The 16,766-nt window shown below is 43.0% G+C and overlaps 1 protein-coding gene across 1 annotated transcript in view; it reads right to left on the bottom strand.

The window, feature by feature from the left end:
- FAM172A (family with sequence similarity 172 member A) overlaps positions 1 to 16,766 on the bottom strand; it is a 751,084-nt gene that overhangs the window by 192,127 nt on the left and 542,191 nt on the right. The window contains exon 9 of the mRNA XM_040342191.1: positions 11,357 to 11,473. Coding sequence (XP_040198125.1) covers positions 11,357 to 11,473 — 117 coding nt within the window. The remainder of the gene's footprint in view (positions 1 to 11,356; positions 11,474 to 16,766) is intronic.

Here is a 16,766-nt window from a genome sequence, read left to right on the forward strand (position 1 = left end):
TTTTATTACCAAAGCTTAATTAAACAAGCTGGGGTTAGAAGCTCTTTATGTATATATTGTAGCAGAGCATCCCAGAGAGAGCCTGGGAAAGTCCTGTTCGGGGTTTATACATCTCCCAGGCTCCTCTCTTACACGTTTAGGGATCTCTTATACATGATCCAGTTCAGGTGTTGGTCCTCTCTCCCAGGTCAATTAACCACTTAAGACCCGGACCATTATGCAGGTTAAGGACCTTGCCCCTTTTTGTGAATTCGGCACTGCGTCGCTTTAACTGACAATTGCGTGGTCATGCGACGTGGCTCCCAAACAAAATTGGCGTCCTTTTTTTCCCACAAATAGAGCTTTCTTTTGGTGGTATTTGATCACCTCTGCGTTTTTTATTTTTTGCGCTATGAACAAAAATAGAGTGAAAATTAAAAAAAAATGCAATATTTTTTACTTTTTGCTATAATAAATATCCCCCCCAAAAAAATTAAAAAAAACTTTTTTTTTCCCTCAGTTTAGGCCGATATGTATTGTTCTACCTATTTTTGGTAAAAAAAATCGCAATAACCGTTTAGAGATTGGTTTGCGCAAAATTTGTAGTGTTTACAAAATAGGGGATAGTTTTATTGCATTTTTTTTTTTACTACTAATGGCGGCAATCAGCGATTTTTTTCATGACTGCGACATTATGGCAGACACATAGGACAATTTTGACACATTTTTGGGACCATTGTCATTTTCACAGCAAAAAGTGCTATAAAAATGCATTGTTTACTGTGAAAATGACAATTGCAGTATAGGAGTTAACCACTAGGGGGCGCTGTAGGGGTTAAGTGTGACCTCATATGTGCTTCTAACTGTCTTTCCCTATATCAGGGAACAGACGATCAATGACACTGCCACAACGAAGAACAGGGAAGGTGTGTTTACACACACCTCTTCCCGTTCTTCAGCTCCAGTGACCGATTGCGGGACACCGGCGGCGATCGGGTCCGCGGGTACCACGGGCGCGGTCACGGAGCTTTGGACCGGGTCACGAGTCCTTCCCACTAACCACCAATGTAACAGGACACTCTGTCCACCAACCACCAGTGTAAAGGAGGCCTTTCTTCTAAGGGGTACTTCACCAATTAACCATATATAAAAACATGTCTTTCTCCACTGACAACCAACATAAGGGGGTAGAATACTAACCACCAATCTAAGGGGACATTTTCCCACTAACCACCAACGTAAGAGATCATTACTGAATTGATCATGTACCCAAACGCTACAATTTGTTTGAAATTATTTTCTGACCATTAATATTATTCAATTGTCATACAGAGCAGGGGAGTGATAAAAATGAACCATTCTTGGAATCAAATACTTTAAGTATGCCATGGTTTTAATTTTTGTATTATTTTATCTAAAACTCACTTAACCTACACATCTTCCATGCCGCTGTCCCCCTCTGTTATGATGCCCCCCCTCTGTCTGACATCTCTTATGTAGCAGCCATGGGGCGTGACCATCCAATGACGTTGCCCGGAGAGCCCGCCACCTTATGAATAGTATGATATGGTTTGGGAGCGGCGCTCGCTCGTCCCCTCCCTTTCCTGGCCTGCCGGGCTGCATACTCGGATAAGGGACTGGTATGGATTTTGGGGGGGACCCCACGCCATTGTATTTTTAAATTCGGCATGGGTGTCCCCTCCAAATTCATACCAGACCGAAGGGCCTGGTATGGACTAGGGGGGGAGACCCCACGCTGTTTTTTTCTTGAATTTTTCTGACAATTTTTTTGGATTCTCATCATTGCCAAGCTTCCCAACCCAGCAACCAGCTATATACAGTGAAAGTAAAAAAAAAAAAAAGACACAAATTGCAAAATGCAAACTGCGGCAAAATCGCAGTACAAATGCAGTACTTCAGTTTTAGATGTGGGTCCATTGAAGTCTATTACATGCAAAATGCTGCATTTTGCAGGAAAAAAGTCCAGACCCTTTGCAAAAACACAGAGGCACAGAAAAAGCATTTATGTGAACGTGTTCCATAGGAGCCCATGTTAAATAAATTCCCTTTAGTTCTGCAAAATGCGAAAAGCATCAAAAACGCATTTGTGTGAATGGAGCCTAAGCTCACCAGGGCAAAACAGAAGTAAAAAGTCCAAAAAAAGAAAAACAGACATCTTAAGAATGGTACGCTGCAATATACTGTTTATTTGGTTTTGTGTTTAAAACTGTTTTAAGACCCAACTCAGGATTTTTTTTTATTGTACTCTTACTTCCAGTTAATGTTTATTGTTGTTTGCTTTATTGATGGTTTGCTGATGATAGTCACTGCAAACCTGCCTGCCATCCACCTACCTTCCAAAGATGAAGGCAACATCATGTGGTTTACATTCTTTATGATGCTCCTTGTATTACGAACCTCTTGGTTGACAGTGTTTTGTTTCTATATCCTGTATGATTCTCTTCACTATGTTTACCTTTTTATTACTCTTTCCTTTCTCCTTATCTCCCGGGCCTTGAAGCACATCCCTCCTGCATGCCTTTGTTTACCTTGGGGGAGGGGGTGACAATTCAATCATAAGACTTTTCAATATGTCACTGAAATTGTTATCTTTGAATGTACAGGGACTCAATTCCCCAAATAAGAGAACAAAAGCATTTTACCTTTTTCAGTCTGATCAGGCAGACATTGGGCTAGATTCACAGAGAGTTACGCCGGCGTATCAGTAGATACGCCGTCGTAATTCTGAATCTATGGCGTCGTAAATTTAAGCGTATTCTGGAAACCAGATACGCTTAAATTAGACTAAGATACGAGCGGTGTAAGTCTCCTACGCATCTTAGGGTGCATATTTACGCTGGCCGCTAGGTGGCGCTTCCGTCGATTTCAGCGTAGAATAAGCAAATTAGCTGGATACGCCGATTCAGAAATGTACGTGCGCCCGGCGGATTTTTTAACGTCGTTTGCGTAAGGCTTTTTCCGGCGTAACGTTACTCCTGCTTCTATGAGGCGTACGCAATATTAAGTATGGATGTCGTTCCCGCGTCGAATTTTGAAAATTTTACGTCGTTTGCGCAAGTCGTTCCTGAATAGGGCTTTGCGTAAATTACGTCTACGTCGAAAGCATTGACGATTTGCAGCGGAATTTCGAGCATGCGCACTGGGATTCTTTCACAAACGGCGCATGTGCCGTTCGTTAAAGACGTAATTTACGTGAGGTCATGTTTTATTTACAAATTTGCATATTTTGCAAATTTGAATTTGGCGTGCTTACACCGGCTGATTTACGATACGCCGCCGCAACTTACGGAGCAAGTGCTTTGTGAATACTGCACTTGCCCGTCTAAGTTGCGGCGGCGTAGCGTAAATAACATACGCTACGCCCACACAAACTTACGGCGGGCTACTTGAATCTAGCCCATTGTTTGACATATGTAACTTGACAATGCGTATATTTACCTTGTTATCATATTATGGCCCAAATACCAGACAACAACAACAATTCTTTACCCACCTTAGTACTTTGATTCATGTGCACCCTTATCCTCTGTGGTGACTCCAACACAGTGTTCCACCTTACTTTAGATAGAAGAGCCACCTTTATGCCTGCATTTTCACCAGAGGCTGACAACTTCCCCTCCCCACAGCCTTCCCCTGAACTGTTTCTGCCACCACACCTTATTGGATTGCTTGAAGGGAATTGCACCTACAGTATGAAAAATATCTAAATCATTCCCAATCCCAGATCTTTGGCTTGAGGATGCTCATAACTGGCACAACCTGTGTCTAGCAGAGCAAGCTGGGAAACAACTGTGTGGGTCTAACAATAAATGTAAAATTATAGAGATCAAACCAGATACTCTTGGTCAATTGACTTAGAAATACTACATGAAGTTTTAAACCTATTTGATTAAATATAAACATATGTTGGCTTTTACAGCTAGGGATGAGCTTTGAGTTTGAGTCGAAGTCATGTTTGACTTCAACATTGCCTGTTCGCCCGTTCGGCCAACAGCGAACAAATTGGGGTGTTCGCGGCAAATTGGAAAAGCTGCGGAACACCCTGTAAAAGTCTATGGGAGAAATCTAAAGTGATCATTTTATAGGCTTATATGCAAGTTATTGTCATAGGGGACCATATTGTCATGGGGACCTGGGTCCTGCCCCAGGGGACATGTATCAATGCAAAAAAAGTTTTAACAATGCCTGTTTTTTTCGGGAGCAGTGATTTTAATAATGCTTAAAGTGAAAAAATAAAATAAATATTCCTTTAAATTTCGTACCTAGGGGGTGTGTATAGTATGCCTGTAAAGTAGTCCTTGTTTCCCATGCTTAGAACTGTCCCTGCACCAACTGTAATTTCTGAAGGAAAAAAAGTAATTTAAAAGTACTCGCGGCTATAATGAATTGTCGGCTCCCGGCAATACAGAGAAAAGTCATTGATAGGCATTGATTTAAAAAAAAAAAATGTGTGGAGGTCCCCCCAAATTCAATTACCAGGCCCTTCAGGTCTGGTATGGATATTAAGGGGAACCCTGCGTCAAATTTAAGAAAAAAATTAAGTGGGGTTTCCCCCAAATATCCATACTAGACCATTCAGGTCTGGTATGGATTTTAAGGGGAACTCTGCACCAAATAAAAAAAAATGGCATGGAGTTCCCCCCAAAAATCCATACCAGACCCTTTATCCCAGCACGAAACCTGGCAGGCTGCAGGAAAAGAGGGGGGCCCCTCCTCCTGAACCGTACCAGGCCACATGCTCTCAACATGGGGAGGATGCTTTGGGGGTCTGTGACCCCTCAAAGCACCATGTCCCCATGTTGATGGGGACAAGGGCCTCATCCCCACAACCATTGCCAGGTGGTTGTGGGGGTCTGTGGGCGGGAGGGCTTATTGGGATCTGGAAGACCCCTTTAACAAAGGGGGCCCCCAGTGAATTGGTAATGGGGTACATTGTACCCCTACCATTTCACAAAGAAAGTGTAAACAAAAACAAAAAACACAGGCACCGTTGGGATAAGTCATTTATTAAAAATAAAAAAAGATTGCAGCGGTGATAATCCACTCTCGGTCTCCACTCCAACGCTGTCGGTATCGGGGTGGAGTTCCCCTTAAAAGTCTGAGATTAAATCCAGGTTTTCCAGACAGCGTAACAGTTGACTTTAGAAAGTTGACTATCAAGTCAAAGGTTTAAAGGAGCTGGATAGACTCTTGGACATTGGTAGACAGTGTCCTGGCCAAAGAGTCCTTTATTTATTTATTTATAAAAATGCTTATTGGGAGCGCAGTCATTACCCAAAAGGCCTCGATGCGCTCAGCAGGTGATAACTTATGACATGATTGCCTTGGGTTTGTAGAAGAGTCAGAAGCAAAGCAAGAACTTTTGTGAACAATCTGGGAGATGTGGAGAGCCTGAACGGCAGTGGCACAAACAAAGTTCTGGTGCTCCACAGCAAAATGCTGAAAGCACTAGGTGTAATGAAAAATGGAAATATGCAGATTGGCATCTTATTTGTCATCTGGTGCCAGAAATTCCCCTTGTCTGAGGGAAGCATTGACAGATCTTGTGGATTCCATCCAGAATTTCTGGTACACAAAAAATTCACAAGTTCAGAATTGGGCAGCTGCCAACAGACTCCCCCAATACCAAAGAGTGGGGGCCCCCCTTTATTGGCAAGAGGGCTTCTGCGAAGGCTATGTGTGCCATGGCTTGTGATGAAAGCCTTGTTTTTGAGGTTGATGCCCGGGGAGAGCGGAAAGATCCCTTTCTTTAACTACTTAAGGACCGCCTAATGCCGATATACGTCTGAAGAATGGCACGTACAGGTATTTCGCCTTTAAGAGCCCAGCCGTGGGTCGTGCATGTTTGCGACCTGGTCCAAAATTCTGTTACCGCGGGACCCGATCGCTGACGGTGTCCCGTGATCGGTCACAGGAGCTGAAGAATGGTGAAGAGGTGAGTGTAAACACACCTTCCCCGTTCTTCTCCGTGGCAGTGTCACTGATCATCTGTTCCCTGTTATAGGGAACGACGATCAGTGACATCACACGTCCAGCCACGCCCCCCTACAGTAAGAATCACTTCCTTAGGGCACACAACCCCTTAGCGCCCCCTAGTGGTTAACCCCTTCACTGCTATTGTCATTTTCACAGTAACCAGTGCATTTTTATAGCACTTTTCGCTGTAAAATGACAATGGTCCCAAAAGTGTCTGATGTGTCCGCCATAATGTCGCAGTCACGAAAAAAATCGCTGATCACCGCCATTAGTAGTAAAAAAATAAAAATATTAATAAAAATGCCATAAAACCATCCCCTATTTTGTAAACGCTATACATTTTGCGCAAACCAATCGATAAACGCTTATTATAAAAAAAATTATATACTTTTTGGGGATATTTATTATAGCAAAAAGTAAAAAATATTGCATGCTCGCCCCCTCCCGTGAGGAGAAAGCCTTGCATTACTGTGTGGTACAGAACAGGAAGTGAGGAATTCTGTGAGGAATTCTCAGAACAAATAAGGACATTTAAAAGCAAAATCAAAGGTTGAGGTAAGTGAAGGAGGACTGCAATAAGGTAAAGGAAGCTATTTAGGGATTTTTTTTTTTTTTTACCTTTACAACCCCTTTAACCCTAGTAACTTCCTTGATTATTTGGGGATTTTGGGATTCCCCAAAAAGGTGTGCACCATCAAAAGATATGCATAGTACATGTTTCTTACAAGCATGTTCAGCAGACCAAGCTCTTATGCCGCGTACACACATGATTCTGACAACAAAATCGTGGATTTTTTTTTCCCGATGTTGGCTCAAACTTGTCTTGCATACACACGGTCACACAAATGTTGCCGGAAATTCCGAACACCAAGAATGCAGTGACGTACAACACGTACGACGAGCCGAGAAAATGAAGTTCAATAGGCAGTGCGGCTCTTCTACTTGATTCCGAGCATGGGTGGATTTTTGTGCGACGGAATTGGCTACACACGATGGGAATTTCCGACAATAACTTTTGTTGTCAGAAAAATTTAGAACCAGCTCTCAAACATTGTCCGATGGAGCATACACACGGTCGGATTTTCCAACAACAAGCTCATATGGAACATTTGTTGTCGGAAATTCCGACTGTGTGTACGTGGCATAAGCCACAAAATCCCACACATGTGCACAGAGATAAGAGAAATTCTTGAGACTTGTGGAATTACTTTTTGAATAGCCTCTCAATGCATCACAAAACCAGAAATGCAAAACTTTCTTTTTTTGTAGTGCACCACATACAGCATATGCCTTGTGAGGTGCTACATTGTGGGTGCACTTAGTGAATCTTTGGTGAAAAAAATAGTAGCGCTCCGTTTCATAAAACAGTACTAGTAAAGTGATTATATTAAAATAACATAAATAAACACATACAAATTAGCACATAAAAATTAACAAGTGAAAGTGAATTAATAGTGCATGTGAATGGTCCATAAACATATAAAGAAAGTTGAAAAGAAAATAAATTCATATAAAAGTGTTCATAAATCACACCAATCTTCAAGTGATTAAGCAGTGATTGATCAATGAATGGTATCTTTCTTGAAGAAATCTTGATACAAACTTTCCACCACACCTCATGTGCTTGTGAATCCACTCCCAAAGGAAAAAAACTCACATTCACATGTTCAGCACAATAGCTTGATAACCCACCCGGGTTGATAGACAATTCCAACGGTGATCACAAATCAATCAAATCCACATTAAAAAATAAAAAAAATGCTTCCAATGGTGAAGTATGTAAAACCAATTTATTAAAAAGTGCTCACAAATCCTCACTCATTGTACTCACATGTTATAAAATTCACACAGACACTTCAATCAAAAAAGTTCTCGAGTGAAGGAGACTTGCAGTAAGAGGTTAGGTTATTGCGGTCACGGCAGACACAGAACACCCAGCAGATCTCACCCTCCACTTGCTCACTCACTTCCCCAGCTGTAACAGCTACCTCCCTTGGCGGTGATAGTACGTATAGGGATCACAAAAATTTGCCGCGCAGACCCCGCCCAGACATGTTTCGTCAGTATAGACTTTTTTAATGGGATTGGCTCTTGTGGGTGCACTGCCCATTATTGTATAACGCACTAGGGTACTATTCACAATGAATGGCACTGCAATGCACATTACTTCAAGGCATGCCCCATCACGCTCGTTTCCAGCTTAGCTGGCACATCATATCAGCTTCTTTTGAGTGAAGGGAGCATGTGAAATCTTTCCATGTGACAATGCTTGAGTCTATTGGCCAATTGCTGGGCCCAAGCACTGATAAAGGAGGTGATGTCATTACTTTTTTTGCGCTCTACGCCAACACCAGGTATTGTGATGGTGGCTACAATGGAACAAAGAGCAGAAGGGAAAAGCTGGAGAGTTGAGTATCAGTAGGTTGTCAATTTTAGTGACTATTTTCACTTAAAGGGTTAACACTTTCGTGAAAAAACAAAATGGCAAATGAAAAAATATATAATATAGCATTTACAATTGTGCGCAAAGTCATATTGTAATTGAAGGTTATTAAAAATTACCTTTCCATTTCAATTTGCAGCTCTGTAATTTTTTGAGAAATGTATTGCAATATGGCTACCTGGAGGCGTTCTGTACACATTCCGTGTACAGAACGCCCCCCAGATATGTAATTTCCTGCTTGTGTGATTGGCTCACTGATTTTCCCAGAAGTCTACACTAAGATACAAGTCAAATTTTATTCATCCCCTGCAACAAAATTTTATTTTTGGTGAGATACTCCCAATAGGAAATCATATCTAAAGGGATGCAGACCCTGCAATTTTTCTAATTTCTCATGCTTTGCAGGTGCAGCAGCTGGTTGATAATTATAAAACCACTCCCATTAGACTCACTTTTGCGCATGGACACAGACAAACACACAGGCACTTCTTCAGAATAACAAAAGGTAGAAATCTGCAACAAAGTTTGTCAAAATCCTTGTAATGTACATAAATTACTTTTTTTCTCAACAAAAGTGGACTCACTCTTTAAACGTGCATTATTTCAAGTATTAACATGTACTGCATTACAATAGCCTATTCATTTTTATTGGTATATATACTGTATTACAATAGCCTATTCATTTTCAATGATATACCAGCGCACCATAATTACAATAAATCCAAAAATCAAGCATAAACGTTTTTTTTCTACACAGCACACCATAAAACCCAGGTGTTTTCCATATGTGCATTGTGGCGCTCTGAAAGGCACATGCATTTAGATGTCTTTGCAAAGTGCCATGGGGGGGGGGGGGCATTCAAAATGAATGGGAATGCAAGACATGGCACTGTGGGTCATTCATTACAAGGCATCAGTGTGAAGTGGATCACTGATGCCTTCAATGGTCACTGTACTCTTTGCACCGGTTGTCCTGCCTCTGAATCTGTAAGGCTAGGTTCACACTTCTGCATGTAGCTGCAGGTGTGGGAATCGCAGCGATTCCCCCACCCGCAGTAAAAACGCACTGCTATGAGGAAATGAGTGGGGCTGCTATTTATTCTGAATGGCACCCCCATGCATGTAAAATCACAGTGCATGTGTGGGAACTGCAGGGAAATCACATGGTAAAAAAGACCATGCAATAACCATGTGGTCGTGTTTTTGAAAAGGGGCATGCACCTTTTTTTGCGGAGTTGCAGGCATGGCAAATACGGCACACAAACATGCATAGGTTTGAACCTAGCATTAGTGTAATGGTCTGGCTTATTCTGCACTCCTACTTTAAAGTGGAGTTCCACCCATAAATATAACATTACATCAGTAGTTTTAAAAAAATGTCATTAGTCCTTTAAGAATTTTTTTTTTTTTTTAGATGCCTTCAAAGTGTTGTTGCTAGGCAGAATAGTTAATCTTCCCACTTCCTGCACCTAGGTGCTTAAGCTTCCTAACCTACACCGCACAGACTCCTGGGAATGTAGTGGGTGTAACTTTCCAGGAGTCTGTGCACTCCCCAGTCTCGAAGAATCATGTGACTTGGACAGTACAGGTGCTGAAACCTGATCTGAAACCTATTACACTGCTTGTGCAGCACTGAGCATATGTGAGATCTGCAAGGCTGAAATCCAGGAAGTCATACAGTCTGGCTTCATGATGCCCACACTTAAGATGGCCCCAGTCAATTTCTATTTTATAAAGTGTCTAAATGCTGTAAAAACCTAACAAAACGGACCTTAGTTTACAGACTAACTTTACTAGAATACATTAAGCTTGTGTATTACTAGGGTATTTATATATAAAAAGTGAAATTGTGGCCGGAACTCCGCTTTAAGTCTTATTGACACCTGCGCATTTTAGGTGTGGTGCATTAAAAAAAAATTCTGCTTGTTGAATCTTTGATGTGCTTTTACAAACATGACAATTATATAGAGCTCAATGGTAACATTCCTTAAATACATGTAAACTGTACCAATTATGCATCACACAAATATGAAGTGGCCCTAACAATCTAGAGGCTTATTCAGTGGTGCAAAATGAGCAGTAGAGTGTTAGAAATCCCACGTGCTCGATCCTGCCAGGAAGTCGACACTGTACATCACTAATCGAAGTGAGATTTCCCGATTTGCAGCTGCACAGATCGGAAAATGTCACACTGCCTGTGATTAGCCATGTACAGTGTCAGCTTCCTGGCGGGATCAAGCACGTGGGATTTCGATCATGCCTGAGCCCATCTTTAATGGGCAAGAACATTTATAGAGGTCTGGAAATGGGAACACAGGTGACTGCTAAGACTATGGCAGTCTGGGAAACAAAAGTTTGCCTGTGACACTGTGGGGTGGATTTACTGAAATTAAAAAGTGTAAAATCTGCAAAGAAACCATGCAGCTTGCAGGATTTTTTGTCAAAGCTTAATTGAACAAGCTGAAGTTATAAGTTGACTGGCTACCATGCACAGCTGCACCAGAATTTGCACTCTCCAGTCTTAGTAAATCAACCTTTATTTCTGCTGTTAAAAAAATAGCCTAGGCTCCCTGACTAGATTTAAAAGAGGCATGTATTACTTTAATATGGCAGGTTCAGGCTTGTCGATCATCATCATGGCAAGGTAAAAAAAAAAAAACTATAGCAAGTGAGGTCATGGTGAAGCGTCCTTCTCTAGAATACTACAAATTCTGTCCCTCTAATAAAGAGGGCATTCACATGTTCTCACTCCGATCACAAATTCAAAAGAAAAATGGCTGGTAAGTGGGAACATTCAAGTCTTTGCAACATATAGCCACTGAGCAAATGGATATATATAAAAAAAAAAAAATCTTGTGGATTCTTCGTGAAATTTCATACATTTTTTTTTCATTTCTATACTCATTATATATACAGCAACAAATAAACAGTTTTTACCTCTCTCATCCATTCCCGAATTGTTTTATTGGCTTCCTGATGCCACATGTTGTGAACGGAGTCTGTCAGAGCCACAGCACTGACCTTACTTTTCACATCAGCTTCACGCTGAATCATCTGTTCGAGAAAGAACAAAAAAAGGTCTGAGAAACATATGCAAAATGTAGGATATTAATCCAGCTGTGTTATAGATTGAGCAATTATTCAAACGTAGACTTCCTGTGTTTAAACCAACTTTGATGGGGTCCTAGATTAAAAGTTTGTGTAGCTAAAGACTAGCAGAAAACTAGAAAATTACAATGCTGTTTTCTATTATGTCCACTTCACATTTAGGCAGAGATTCAACATTCACAAAAATATATTTTATAAGCTTGCATCTAACCCTAAAAAAACAATCGTATTACTGCTTCACCAGACAAGGTTTCCAGAGAGTTTTTATTTTTATTGCAACACAAATGACTTTGTTTCCTTACTAAAAGGAAACAAGCAAACATAGTGTGATGGGAACCACCATACCAGTTTTAGTAAAGTTCCAAGCACATACAAACTGCATACATTCCTGTAGCAGCATTTACACTGCAGCACCTACAGTCATTATTCCTAATTAATAAAGAAAAGGAATGCAAGTATGGCTGTATATAAGACTTATTGATTAGATAAGTGTTTCTCAACCTTTTTTCAGTCAAGGTACCCCTTAAAACTATAGACAGTTTTGAGTCACCCCACTCTAAAATGTAAAAAACGACTTCAGTAGTTTTACATAATGCATCCACACATGTAGAACACCCAACGTCAAAAGGGATTTATTCTACCAAAGCAAATACACCTTTGCACACTGGTACTGACTAGTATTCCAGTGTTTCTCTTCTTCAGTTCCTCTCTATCACTCAGTTAATGTGACCCCAGTCCTAATAGAGAGGGGGAGGGGCAAACAAGGATGCTGTGCAGTCAACCAACTTCCGCTTTATCAACTGATGATGTCATTGGTTGTTTGGACGCCGGTGGCAAGGTCGTAATGGTGCACAATGAAAACCTGTGGCTTTGTGCAATTAAAAGGCAGGCTTGATCTACCCGCTGGCTTGTGTAACATTTATGGGCAAGAAGAAATCTGAAGGCACCCTGGTTAAAAACGGCTGGATACATTTCCAAGTTATGGCTGTTAGTTGGATAGCTGCTAAAAAAATCACTTCTAGAATTTAGAAATTGTCACATTGAATATGCGATTTTCCAGCGATATTTACAAATGAAACACCCCGTTCCTCCCAATAAAACAGAAGTGAGAGTAAATTTTCCAATGGCGATACCTGTGCCAGTAAAAACTTCTGAAAATCTTCTCTCATTTCATTTTGTGTTTTCCACACAGGAAGTGAAGGGAAATCTCCTCACCAGGACAAAGGAAAAACACCTAATAAAGTACACACGACCATTTTTAATGTGATGGAAAAAACATTGTTTTTCTCGACATGATTCTTGTCAAGCCTGCCTTGCATACACACGATTGTGGAAAAAAAAAATGAGCAAAGCGCGGTGACATACAACATGTATGACGGCACTATAAGGGCTCTTTCACACGTCAGTTCAGTTTTTTAGATCCGTTTTTTTTTCATCAGTTGATTCGTTTTTCCATCAGTTTTTCGTCCGTTTTTTGTCAGTTTTTCATCAGTTTTTCCATCAGTTTTTCCATCCGTTTTTTTTTTTTTGGGGGGCTTTTTACATACAGTGCCTGCCGCCGAGAATGTGTTTTTAGCACGACGGCATCGCGCTGATTATCGGCGACAGGGTGCCGACATCTCGCACTCGCTGGAATAGTAAAAGCACATTCCAGCAAGCACGTCATAGAAGCGACGGGAGATCCGACTTGGATTCCCGCCAATTCTACACGTGTGCGGCGTTTGGTATGAATCCTGAGGGGAAAGTCCCCGCCGGATTTTAAATAAAAATCCGGCATGGGTTCCCCCCTCAGGAGCATACCGGGCCCTTAGGTCTGGTATGGGTTGTAAGGAGACCCCCCCTACGCCGAAAAAACCTACAATCCATACCAGACCCGTATCCAAAGCACGCTACCCGGCCGGCCAGGAAAGGAGTGGGGACGAGCGAGCGCCCCCCCCTCCTGAGGCGTACCGTGCTGCATGCCCTCAACATGGGGGGGTTGGGTGCTCTGGGGCAGGGGGGCGCACTGCGCCCCCCCCCCACAGCTCCCTGTCCCCATGTTGATGAGGACAGGGCCCCTTCCCGACAACCCTGGCCGTTGGTTGTCGGGGTATGCGGGCGGGAGGCTTATCGGAATCTGGGAGCCCCCTTTAATAAGGCGGCCCCCAGATACCAGCCCCCCACCCTAAGTGAATGGATGTGGGGTACATCGTACCCCTACCCATTCACCTGGAGGCAAAAAGTTAAAGTTAATAAACACGACACAAGGGTTTTTAAAATAATTTATTAGTCTGCTCCGGAGGCCCCCCCTGTCTTCTTTATTAGCTCTTTCACCAGGGGGGGCTTCTTCTTTGACGTCTTCGGGTGGGGGCCGCTCTTCTTCGCTGCCGTCTGGTTCTCTTCCACTGCCGGGGGTGGTCGCTTTTATAAAAGGGCCCCCCCCCGACGGGTTTGCTCCGATGTCTTCGGCGGGGGGGTGGTGTGCTTCTTCTTCTGCTATCCGGGGGTCTTCTCCGCTCTCCGGGGGTCTTCTTCTATGTTTGCCGCTCTCCGCTGTTGACTCGGCGCACCCCGGTTCTTCCTCCCGCTGTCCGGTGCCTTCTCCTTCAGCGCTGAACGTCTTCTTCTTCTTCCGTGCTGTGACGTCGTCGTCTTCTTCTTCTCTTCTTCCGATGTTGACACGTCGCCTCTTCTCGCTGCAATGACGGGTGCGCGGCGTGCATCTTACTTATATAGGCCTCACAGTCCCATCATGCTCCGTACCTATCCATGTGATACCTACCCACGTGGGTAGGTACCGGAGCATGATGGGACTGTGAGGCCTATATAAGTCCGAACGAGAAGAGGCGACATGTCAACATCGGGAGAAGAGAAGAAGAAGACGACGTCACAGCACAGAAGAAGAAGACGTTCAGCGCTGAAGGAGAAGGCACCGGACAGCGGGAGGAAGAACCGGGGTGCGCCGAGTCAACAGCGGAGAGCGGCAAACATAGAAGAAGACCCCCGGAGAGCGGAGAAGACCCCCGGATAGCGGAAGAAGAAGCACACCACCCCCCGCCGAAGACGTCGGAGGAAACCCGCCAGGGGGGGGGCTTTTTTATAAGCGACCCCCCCCCCCCCCGGCGGTGGAAGTGAACCAGACGGCGGCGAAGAAGAGCGGCCCCCACCCGAAGACGTCAAAGAAGAAGCCCCCCCTGGTGAAAGAGCTAATAAAGAAGACAGGGGGGGCCTCTGGAGCAGACTAATAAATTATTTTAAAAACCCTTGTGTCGCGTTTATTAACTTTTAACTTTTTGCCTCCAGGTGAATGGGTAGGGGTACGATGTACCCCATATCCATTCACTTAGGGTGGGGGGCCAGTATCTGGGGGCCCCCTTATTAAAGGGGGCTCCCAGATTCCGATAAGCCTCCCGCCCGCATACCCCGACAACCAACGGCCAGGGTTGTCGGGAAGGGGCCCTGTCCTCATCAACATGGGGACAGGGTGCTGTGGGGGGGGCGCAGTGCTCCCCCCTGCCCCAGAGCACCCAACCCCCCCATGTTGAGGGCATGCAGCCCGGTACGGCTCAGGAGGGGGGGGCACTCGCTCGTCCCCACTCCTTTCCTGGCCGGCCGGGTAGCGTGCTTTGGATACGGGTCTGGTATGGATTGTAGGGGGACCCCCTATGCCGTTTTTTCGGCGTAGGGGGGGGGTCTCCTTACAACCCATACCAGACCTAACAGCCCGGTATGCTCCCGAGGGGGGGAACCCATGCCGGATTTTTATTTAAAATCCGGCGGGGACTTCCCCCTCAGGATTCATACCAAACGCCGCACACGGATCGGATGGTAAACGGATCATCCGTTTTTCGTCCGTTCCGTTTTTTTGACGGAAGAAAAATAGGGTTTTCTTCCGTCCAAAAAAACAGAACTTAACGCAGACGGATGCTAACGGACGTTAGCGGATGCTCATCCGCTAACGGACATTAACCCATAGGGAAGCATTGCGGTCCGTTAACGGACGTCCAAAAAACGGACGAACGGAACGGACGTGTGAAAGAGCCCTAAAGGGGAAGTTCCATTCGGATGGAGCTACCCTTTGGGCTGCTTTTGCTGATTTCGTGTTAGTAAAAGTTTGGTGAGAGACGATTCGCGCTTTTCAGTCTTTGTCCTTTTCAGTCTATCTCCATTACAAATGCTAGTACCAGAACGAGTGCTCCCGTCTCATAACTTGCTTTCGAGCATGCATGTTTTTTTCCCTTTGTTAAAGCCTACACACGACCATTTTTCACGACGTGAAAAATGACGCAAAAAATTAGAGCAGGTTCTAAATTTTTAATGGCTATTTTTCACGCCATGAAAAATGCTTTGGAGCCTACACACGATCGTTTTTATTTAAAAAATTGCATTTTTCACGTCATGAAAAACGGTCGTGTGTACTTGGCATAAGGGTTTTAATCATCCCCTAAACTAAAAAAACAAAAACAAAAAAACAAACAACATGAAACCTTAACACTTATGCTGGTGATCACACAGCCAATACCATTCAGTGCATTTCACATAATTAGAGACAACAGATAGATAGACCCCATATAACAGTTGGAAAAAAAGCATTGGCCACACAATCACTGTACAAGACTGTTGTTTAGAATGCAGACCCTGTAAACAAAGTAACACACATGTCTTTCCCATGCATGCATGTAAATAATTACAAAGAGGCACAGTTTTTATTTATTATTATACAGAATTTATATAGCACCGGTTTGGGCAGTGCAATACAATCTAGTACAGGAGGGTTAGAAGGGCTCTGCTCCTGAGAGTTTACAATCGAATCATTTTTGAAACAGTAATCAACTAAAAACATTATTTAAATTCTTTGCAATCTTATCTCTTTTAACCACTTCCTTACTGGGCACGTATACCCCTTCCTGACCAGGTGAAATTTCAGCTTCTGGCACTGCGTCGCTTTAACTGACAATTGCGCGGTCGTGCGATGTGGCTTCCAAACAAAATTGGTGTCCTTTTTTCCCCACAAATAGAGCTTTATTTTGGTGGTATTTGATCACCTCTGCGGTTTTCAATATTTTTTACTTGTTACTATAATAAATATCCCATTTTTTTTTTTAAAACATTTTTTTTCTTAGTTTAGGCCGATACGAATTCATCTACATATTTTTGGTAAAAAAAAAAAAAATCGCAATAAGCGACTGGTTTGCGCAAAAGTTATAGCGCTTACAAAATAGGGGATAGAATTATTATTAATTTTTATTATTATTTTTTT

Source organism: Rana temporaria, chromosome 1 (assembly GCF_905171775.1).
Source record: "Rana temporaria chromosome 1, aRanTem1.1, whole genome shotgun sequence".
NCBI classification, from domain to species: domain Eukaryota; kingdom Metazoa; phylum Chordata; class Amphibia; order Anura; family Ranidae; genus Rana; species Rana temporaria.